This window comes from Salmo salar, chromosome 18, assembly GCF_965601325.2.
Source record: "Salmo salar chromosome 18, fSalSal1, whole genome shotgun sequence".
Lineage (NCBI taxonomy): Eukaryota > Metazoa > Chordata > Actinopteri > Salmoniformes > Salmonidae > Salmo > Salmo salar.
In genome coordinates, this window is record NC_138308.1 from 97,154,833 (window position 1) to 97,165,335 (window position 10,503).

Consider the following 10,503-nt stretch of genomic DNA (forward strand, 5'->3'; position numbering starts at 1 on the left):
AAGAACTATTGCATATTAGAGTGGCGGTAACTCAGCAGAACTAGCAACATTACGACCAGGAAAATGACTTCCCTGGAGCAGATCCTTTGTTCACTCTCCCCAGAGCAATTTAATTTATTCCAGAGGCCGACCCAAAACGTCACCGGCGGAGGAGAGGCACTCGAGGCGGCCTGCTGGTTCGACTTAGGAGGCGGACACACCACCCACCGCTTCCGAGTATATTACTCGCCAATGTTCAGTCTTTGGTTAAGAAAGTTGATGAGCTTAGAGCAAGGATTTCTTTCCAGCGAGAAATCGGGGCCTGTAACATACTTTGTTTCACGGAAACATGCCTCTCGGGATACTCTGTCGGAGTCAGTAAAGCCAGCAGGATTCTCAGTACATTGCACAGACAGGAATAAATATCTCTCGGGGAAGCAGAAGGGGGTGTTTCATGATTAATGACTCATGGTGTAATTCTAGGAACATACAGGAACTCAAGTCGTTTTGTTCACCCGACCTAGAATACGTCACAATTAATTGCCAACCATATTATCTCCCAAGAGAATTCTCCTCCATCATCGCCACGGCCGATTCCATCCCACCTCAAGCCGAAACCTCAACGGCCCTCAGAACTCCATTGGACTTTATGCGAAATGGAAACCACATATCCTGAGGCTGTATTTATTGTAGCTGGGGACTTTAACAAAGCAAATCTGAGGACTAGGCTGCCAAAATTCTATCAACATATTGACTGTCCAACTCGCGCAAATAAGACAGTCGGCCATTGCTATTTAAACTTCCGGGATGCTTAAAAGGCCCTCCCCGCCCTCCTTTCGGCAATTCTGACCACAATCCATCTTGATCCTGCCATCCTATAGGTAGAAACTCAAACTGGAAGTGCCCGTGCTTCGTACTGTTCATCGCTGGTCTGACCGATTGGAATCCACGCTTCAGTATTGTTTTGATCACGTGGACATGTTCCAAAAAAATAAAATAATCATCATCTAGATGCATACACAGATACAGTGACTGAGTTCATAAGGAAGTGTGTAGGAGATGTAGTACCCACTGACTATTAAAACCTACCCTGACCAGAAACCGTGGACAGATGGTATCATTCGTGTGAAACTGAAAGCACGAACCACCTCATATAACAATGGCAAGGTAACTGGTAATATGGCAGAATATAAACAGCATAGTTATTCACTCCTCAAGACAATCAAACAAGCTAAACTTCAGTAGAGATAAAGTGGAATCGAAATTCAACGGCTCAGACACGAGACGCATGTGGCGGGGACTACAGACGATGACGGACTACAAAAGGAAAACCAGCCAAGTTGCCGAGATCAACATCTTGATTCCGGACAGGCTAAACACATTCTTTGCACGCTTTGAGGATAACAGTGCCACCGACGCGGCCCGCTACCAAGGACTGTGGGATCTCCGCCATGCCCGACGTGAGTAAAACATTTAAACTTAAACGTGTTAACCCCTCGCAAGGCTGCCGGTCCAGATGACATCCCAAGCCGCGTACTCAGAGCATGCGCAGACCAGCTGGCTGGTGTATTTACGGGCATATTCAATCTCTCCCTATCCCAGTCTGCTGTCCCCACATGCTTCAAGATGGCTACCATTGTTCCTGTAGCCAAGAAGGCAAAGGTAACTGAACTTAATGACTACTGACCCGTAGCACTCACCTCGATCATCATGAAGAGCTTTGAGAGACTAGTCAAGGATCATGTCACCTCTAACTTACCTGCCACCCTACACCCACTTCAATTTGCTTATCGCCCCAATAGATCCACATACGATGCAATCGCCATCACTCTGCACTATCCCATCTGGACAAGTGGAATACCTATGTAAGAATGCTGTTTATTGACTATAGCTCATCATTCAACCTCCATAGTACCCTCCAAGCTCATCATTAAGCTCGAGGCCCAGGGTCTGAACCCCGCCCTGTGCAACTGGGTCCTGGACTTCCTGACGGGCCGCCCCCAGGTGGTGAAGGTAGGAAACATCACCTCCACTCTGCTGATTCTCAACACTGGGGCCCCAGCCTGTACAACCATGACCAAGCACGCCTCCAACACAATCAAGTTTGCAGACAACACTAAAAGGCTTGATTGCCAACGATGAGACAGCCTACAGGGAGGAGGGCTCTGGGAGTGTGGTGCCTGGAAAACAACCTCTCACTCAATGTCAACAAAAGGACATGATCGTGGACTGGAAACAGCAGAGGGTACACCCCCTTATCTACATTGACGGGAACGCAGTGGAGAAGGTTGAAAGCTTCAAGTTCCTTGGCGTACACGTCACTGACAAACTGAAATGGACCACCCACACAGTGTGGTGAAGGTACAACAGAGCTTCGTCAACCTTCTGGCTAAAGAAATGTGGCTTTTTACAGATGCAGTTGAAAGCATCCTGTCAGGCTGTATTGCCGCCAACACTCGTCAGAGGGTGGTGCGGTCTGCCCCAGGAATTACCGGGGGCAAACTATCCCCCCTCCAGGAAACCTACAGCACCCAATGTCACCGGCAGGCCAAAAAGATCAGGGACAACCACCCGAGCCACTGCCTGTTCACCCCGTTATCATCTAGAAGGCAGTCAGTACAGGTGCATCAAAGCCAGGACCGAGAGATTTAATAGCTACCCTCTCAAGGCCTTCACACTGTTAAACAGCCATCACTAGCACTTTAGAGGCTGCTGCCTATAGGCAGCGACTAGGAATCACTGGCCACTTCCATATAATTTACATATCTGCCATTCCTCATCTCATATGTATACTATCTTAAGCCATTCCGCTCTGACTTCTTCCATAGGTTCATAATTTATTCCTTTTTCGATATTACTGCGCTGTCTTAGCTAGAAGCCCACCCACATCTGCTAATCACGTGTATGTGACCAATAGTTGATTTGCAATTACATTGATTAGAGGGCAATAAAGTGCTGAGTACCAGGCAGTTATCAAGTATAGTAGGCTACTAATGACCATCAGCAGCATCATAGCTTGGAAAAGCCTAATTACCATGACTAAGTGGTCACATGGAATTGACTGCCTTCATGACCACAGGTGTGGTGGTAATACGGTCACCATAGCCTTATTCCTTCCATTTCCCAGAAATGGACTGGTTCAGCATATAACACCAACAATAAAGGAAGTGAAGCAACAATTTTAGCTCTGGATTTATTCATATAGAATGTGAATCAACGCCCATAGTACTGTAAAGACAAGCATCAAAGTAATTCCAATGTTTTTGCAAAGTCTTCTCAACGTCTTGGTTCCAATGCCTCTCATCAGCGAGCGCCACTATAATTAAACAAAAAACAAATATTAACACTCAGAACAAGCTGCAAAGAATGAACATTTAGTGAATGAGTGTACCTGCATGCACATTTGACAGAAGCAGTGCCTGGTGGAGTCTCAGTACCCGGGATCTTTTGTCCAGTTCTGGTAACACACCAAGAGGAACCTACCAGAAGTGGACATGTTAAAAAGCTGTTGCATAAGTCTTATTTTGTTAGTCCCCATGAGGTCAAATGCTATTTCCAAGGGGGTTAAGGTTAGAATTAAGGTACGGTTTTTGTGTTAAGGGTAGGGGAAATAGGATTTTAAATGGGACTGAATTGTGTGTCCCCACAAGGTTAGCTGTACAAGACTGGGTGAGCATTAACCTGTAGATCCCCAGTGTTGCTCAGGGGTGTATTCTCCCTGGCAGTCACACGTGGGGACGTAGACTCCAGGCGGGCCATTTATCACAGCATCTCTAGCACGCTCACAAGGGGTCTTGGGTCGTTTCATAGCATCTGGACACACAGGTAACATACATTGTAACGTAGACATAACATTCTGGAAGCTTGGGCTGCATGTGGAATCTTGGGTTGCCTCCCGTGTGGGACCCTTACTCAGAAGTAGTTTATACGGAATAGAGTTCCATTTCAGATGCAACCTAGGGACTTCCTGGCTAAAAATTGAAATTCTGCTACTTGTTTAAAGGGCCCACACAGTCAAAATTCAGTTTCTGTGTTTGTATCATATTGTATAACTGCTGATGAAAAAAAAAAGACTGTAAAAGTGGGGGTAAATTGTATCAGTGTCACTTCTTGATAGTTGCTAGACAAGCCAGTCATACATACAGTTGAATGATTAAACCAATCATATCAGAACACCTCAGTCCAGCATCTAGACACCGATATACATCTCTGGAACTAGAGGAGTGGCAGGTAGCCTTGCCGTTAGGCCAGTAGTTCATATATCCATCTATGTTCCCTTCAGCAATGCACAACCTTGATTATTCCAGTGTCAGAGGGTGTCCCATGGAGAACCGGTTATGAAAACATTTCCAAGTCACACCTGCATGTGTGAAATAGGACAGAGCAACACCCACTAATGTTTATTAAAATGCAGGTGTGAGGTATGTAACTCCTACCTCCCAGAGCAAAAACCGTGCTGACAAGCAGAATGATGGTCAATGTCGCCATGATGATAGGTCTCCTGAGAGAGAGAGAGAGAGAGGATTAGTTGAGAATTTTAGTCAGCTGTGATAGTACTGGAATATTCCAAGTCAGTGGAATGGCTGGTGGAACTAGAGGAGAGGTTAAGGAAACCCTGTGTTAATTACAACACTTAAGCAACTGCTAAGGCAGCCTTTCCTAAATCCAGTCCTGAGGACCCCAAGAACCGAGTATTGGCAACACGGTGCTACTAGTCTTCTGCCAAAACTCAGGTATCAGCTCTTCAACCACATACAATAGATAAGCCTGGCACACAGGAATATGTATTCTTCACAAATGGCTCCTCATTTCTTATGTAGTGAACCATCTTTGACGAGGGCCCATAATGCACTACATAGGGATTGGGAAGCAGCCTAGATCTAGTCAGAGACTACCCATTTACTGCAAAGGTAACTATTAGTCTATGCTCTTAAATGCAGGGGGGGGGTCACTCCACAAAATGGCACCCTATATAGTGCACTACATTTGACCAGGGCCACATAAGATTAAGGTGCCATTTGAGATGCAGATAGTCTATTAAATAATGACACAATCTCACCTTCTGCACTCTTCCAAGGGATTCACTGGGAGTCTCTCTCTTTGTTGTCTGTGAGTTATGGTCTACCTCTTCTACCTCTCCTTTTAAAGGACCTGTCACAGGTGTGACTAGTTGCCTCATTAACCCAACGAGAGATCCCGATGTCTGCCATTAGCTAGTGGTGTAAACAACTTAAGTAAAAATACTTTAAAGTACTACTTAAGTCGTTTTTTGGGGGTATCTTTACTTTACTATTTATGTTTTTGACAACTTTCACTTCACTACATTCCTAAAGAAAATAATGTACTTTTTACTCCATACATTTTCCCTGACACCCAAAAGTACTCGTTACATTTTGAATGATTAGCAGGACAGAAAAATGGTCCAATTCACGCACTTATCAAGAGAATGTCCATGGTCATCCCTGCTGCCTCTGACCTGTCAGACTCACTAAACACAAATGCTTTGTTTGTAAATTGTGACTGAGTGTTGGAGTATGCCCCTGGCTATCCGTAATTAAATTTAAAAAAACAAGAAAAGGAATTTGAAATGATGTATACTTTTGCTTTGATACTCAAGTATATTTGATCAAATATATTTAATGTTGATACTTCAGTATATTTAAAACTGAATAATTTTAAACCTTTGCTCAAGTAATATTTTACTGGGTGACTTTCACTTTTACTTGAGTAATTTTCTCTGAAGGTATCTTCATAGGCAGTAAAGAGAGTAGTAGAGGAAGATGACTCCAGTATCGAGGGATCCTGAGAGGCTCCCTGTGAGTATGCCGTTGCCAATAGAGAGTGATAGGAATAACATGTGTTTCAGTAAGGTTGGTTTATTAGCATTCATAGCCATGGTTATCAACTGAACCACAGAAATGGAACATAAATCACAGAAAATAGATGTTGTGGTGGCAGCTGCAGAAAACTCCTTGGGTTATGAGATTTTACAGCAGAAGTGTTACAAGGTGTGATGAACGATAGTGTCCCGTTCTCCCAGGCTGCCGGCCTGCTGTAGGATCAGATTGGGCCAAGTAGTGAAATAGTGGTGAGGTTTTGATGGGTCTAGGATCACAAACAACGACAACGAGTGTGCGCACACAACACACACACACATACTAAAATTGGAGAATTTAGTTAACCTCGGGATCGGTGTCCCCCATGCGGGACGGTTGAGCTCATGTAAGCTTATGTGATTAGCATGAGGTTGTAAGTAACAAGAACATTTCCCAGGACATAGACATGTCTTATTCGGTCAGAAAGCTTAACTTCTTGTTAATCAAACTGCACTGTCCAATTTACAGTAGCTATTACAGTGAAAAAATGCCATGCTATTGTTTGAGGAGAGTGTACAGTTATCTACTTGAAAATGTATATATTGATCAATTAGGCAGACTTGATACAACATTTTGAATAGAAATGCAAAACTTGCCATCTAGTAGCCAAAATACAAATTGCGCCTAGAGTCCTAAGTCAGATAATGTTCATTAATAAACACATTTGTTGATACAACATTTTGAACAGAAATGAAATGGTTCATTGGATCAGCGTAAAACTTGGCACATACACTGCTCCCATCTAGCCAAAATCTAAATTCACCTGTGCAGTAAAAATACATTATGGCCCCTGTTTCGAGACAGGTGTATCATAATTGTCCATTCTAAATCAAAACAAATTTCACACATTTAGTACATGTAAAGACAAGATTAAATCAAGAATAGCCTGATGGGTGACAATATTACCCTATAACTTGTGAATGATATATTATCACTTATGCATGATGCCCAGTGTAATTCAAGAAACAGCACATAACTTTTTTTGGGCTACTTTTTCAAATCTTGGTGTAATTTAATGTTTTTATTTTACTTTTCTTTAACTAGGCAAACCAGTTAAGAACAAATTCTTATTTTCAATGATGGCCTGCTCAGGGGGAGAACGACACATTTGTACCTTGTCAGCTCTAACCACTAGGCTACCCTGTCGCCCGATATGTTTTGATAAGGTTTGTGTCACAACTAAAGTGGCCAAATAACTTCTTAAAAATTAAGCATATTAATCCCCTTTACAATGGGTGTAGAGCCTAACTGGAATACATTTGCAGTTCGTGAGTTTCTCATTTGGGGAAAAAAATTTTCACTATAAAAATGCAGCTTGATAATAAAAGCAAAATGAAAAGCTGAAAAGTCTTGAGTCAATAAGTATTCAACCTCTTTGTTACGGCAAACCTAAACAAGTTCAGGAGTAAACATTTTCTTATAAAGTCACATTATAAGTTGAATGGACTCACTCTATGTTCAAAAATATTGTTTGACATGATGTTTGAATGACTACCTCATCTCTGTACCCCACACATATAATTATCTGTAAGATCCCTCAGTGGAGCAATGCATTTCAAACACAGATTCAACAACAAAGACCAGGGAGTTTTCCAATGCCTTGCAACGAAGGGCACCTATTGATAGATGGGTCAAAATAATAAAAAGCAGGACATTGCAACATGTGGTCAATTATCCATTTAATTGTGGATTTTGATGTGTGCTTGGGGTTATTGTCTTGCTTGAAGATCCACTTGCGGCCAATGTCAGCATTCTGGCAGAGAGAACTAGTTTTTTGGGGGGTACAATGTCCTGGTACTTGGTCAAGTTTATTATGCCGTTTACCTTAAAAAGGGCCACAGAACCAGTGGAAGCAAAATAGCTTCATAAACGTTAAAGATGCAGAAACAAATTTTACTGTAGGCATGAGGAACTTCTCTGCACATGCTTCTGTTTTTCCACACCAAAACCACCACTGATGTTCATAACTAAAGAGCTCTATTTTCATGTCATCTGACCATAGCACTGCCTGGAGTCTTTTGATAAATGGCACTTGGATTGGAACCGGTGCTATTTCCTCCTTATTACTGCCACTTTTAGTGAGCTTGGTACACATCCGGTGGATAGAGAGCCGTTTATTATGTTCAACATAGGGGGGCCAAGCACAGGAAGCAGCTCTTTCAGTAGTTTAGTTGGAATAGGGTCCAGTATGCAGCTTGAGGGTTTGGAGGCCATGATTATTTTCATCATTGTGTCAAGAGATATAGTACTAAAACACTTTAGTATCTCCCTTGATCCTAGGTCCTGGCAGAGTTGTGTAGACTCAGGACAATGGAGCTTTGGAGGAATACCCAGATTTAAAGAGGAGTCTGTAATTTGCTTTCTAATGATCATGATCTTTTCCTCAAAGAAGTTCATACATTTATTACTGCTGAAGTGAAAGCCATCCTCCATTTGCGAAGGCTGCTTTTTAGTTAGCTTTGCGACAGTATCAAAAATAAATTTCGGATTGTTCTTATTTTCCTCAATTAAGTTGGAAAAATAGGATGATCGAGCAGCAGTGAGGGCTCTTCGATACTGTACGGTACTGTCTTTCCAAGCTAGTCGGAAGACTTCCGGTTTGGTGTGGCGCCATTTCCGTTCCAATTTTCTGGAAGCTTGCTTCAGACCTCGTGTATTTTCTGTATACCAGGGAGCTAGTTTCTTATGACAGATGTTTTTAGTTTTTAGGGGTGCAACTGCATCTAGGGTATTGCGCAAGGTTAAATTGAGTTCCTCGGTTAGGTGGTTAACCTCTATCGCGCCACTGCCAGCCTGTGGCGCGATTTTCAAAACCTTAAAAATCCTATTACTTCAATTTCTCAAACATATGACTATTTTACAGCCATTTAAAGACAAGATTCTCGTTAATCTAACCACACTGTCCGATTTCAAAAAGGCTTTACAACGAAAGCAAAACATTAGATTATGTCAGCAGAGTACCAAGCCAGAAATAATCAGACACCCATTTTTCAAGCCAGCATATAATGTCACCAAAACCCAGAAGACAGCTAAATGCAGCACTCACCTTTGATGATCTTCATCAGATGACAACCCTAGGACATTATGTTATACAATACATGCATGTTTTGTTCAATCAAGTTCATATTTATATCAAAAACCAGCTTTTTACATTAGCATGTGACGTTCAGAACTAGCATACCCCCCGCAAACTTCCGGGGAATTCGCTAACATTTTACTAAATTACTCACGATAAACGTTCACAAAAAGCATAACAATTATTTTAAGAATTATAGATACAGACCTCCTCTATGCACTCGATATGTCCGATTTTAAAATAGCTTTTGGTGAAAGCACATTTTGCAATATTCTAAGTACATAGCCCAGGCATCACGGGCTCGCTATTTAGACACCCGGCAAGTTTAGCACTCACCATAATCATATTTACTATTATAAAAGTTTCATTACCTTTTGTTGTCTTCGTCAGAATGCACACCCAGGACTGCTACTTCAATAAGAAATGTTGGTTTGGTCCAAAATAATCCATCGTTATATCCGAATAGCGGCGTTTTGTTCGTGCGTTCAAGACACTATCCGAAATAGTAAAGAAGTGTCGCGCGCATGGCGCAATTCGTGACAATAAAATTCTAAATATTCCATTACTGTACTTCGAAGCATGTCAACCGCTGTTTAAAATCAATTTTTACGACATTTTTCTCGTAGAAAAGCGATAATATTCCGACAGGGAATCTCCTTTTCGGCAAACAGAGGAAAAAATCCCAAAGGCGGGGGCGGTCGGGGTCACGCGCATAAGCCCAGTGTCCCTTGATCGGCCACTTGAGAAAGGCGATAATGTGTTTCAGCCTGGGGCTGGAATGACGACATTCTGTTTTTTCCCGGGCTCTGAGCGCCTATGGACGACGTGGGAAGTGTCACGTTAGAGCAGAGATCCTTAGTAAATGATAGAGATGGAAAAGAAGTTCAACAAATGGTCAGACAGGCCACTTCCTGTAAAGGAATCTCTCAGGTTTTGACCTGCCATTTGAGTTCTGTTATACTCACAGACACCATTCAAACAGTTTTAGAAAATTTAGGGTGTTTTCTATCCATATGTAATAAGTATATGCATATTCTAGTTACTGGGTAGGAGTGGTAACCAGATTAAATCGGGTATGTTTTTTATCCAGCCGTGTCAATACTGCCCCCTAGCCCTAACAGGTTAACTGATTTTTGTCCTCTGACGTCCTTGGGTAGGCAGAGGCAGTCTGGAAGGGCATCAAGGAATCTTTGGGTTGTCTGAGAATTTATAGCACGACTTTTAATGCTCCTTGGTTGGGGTCTGAGCAGATTATTTGTTGCGATTGCAAACGTAATAAAATGGTGGTCCGATAGTCCAGGATTATGAGGAAAAACATTAAGATCCACAACATTTATTCCATGGGACAAAACTAGGTCCAGAGTATGACTGTGGCAGTGAGTAGGTCCAGAGACATGTTGGACAAAACCCACTGAGTCGATGATGGCTCCGAAAGCCTTTTGGAGTGGGTCTGTGGACTTTTCCATGTGAATGTTAAAGTCACCAAAAATTTGAATATTATCTGCTATGACTACAAGATCCGATAGGAATTCAGGGAACTCAGTGAGGAACACTGCATATGGCCCAGGAGGC

General features: G+C 42.4%; 1 protein-coding gene across 1 annotated transcript; it reads right to left on the minus strand.

The window, feature by feature from the left end:
* Positions 1 to 3,158: 3,158 nt before the first annotated feature.
* On the minus strand, positions 3,159 to 5,167 carry LOC145861814 (equistatin-like). Its single transcript, XM_082965379.1, has 5 exons — positions 5,039 to 5,167; positions 4,416 to 4,480; positions 3,661 to 3,792; positions 3,371 to 3,458; positions 3,159 to 3,295 (listed from the first exon to the last, which is right to left on the minus strand). Exons 2-5 carry the CDS (start codon positions 4,465 to 4,467, stop codon positions 3,283 to 3,285), a joined length of 285 nt encoding a protein of 94 aa, XP_082821505.1. The 5' UTR covers positions 4,468 to 4,480; positions 5,039 to 5,167; the 3' UTR covers positions 3,159 to 3,282.
* Positions 5,168 to 10,503: the final 5,336 nt, after the last annotated feature.

Excerpts from the sequence above, each read along its gene's own strand:
- LOC145861814 (XM_082965379.1), bottom strand. The coding sequence starts at position 4,467 with ATGGCGACATTGACCATCATTCTGCTTGTCAGCACGGTTTTTGCTCTG. Across the intron at positions 3,793-4,415 it reads CACGGTTTTTGCTCTGGGAG|ATGCTATGAAACGACCCAAG; the intron begins GTAGGAGTTACA and ends CTGTGTGTCCAG. Across the intron at positions 3,459-3,660 it reads GCAACACTGGGGATCTACAG|GTTCCTCTTGGTGTGTTACC; the intron begins GTTAATGCTCAC and ends CACTTCTGGTAG.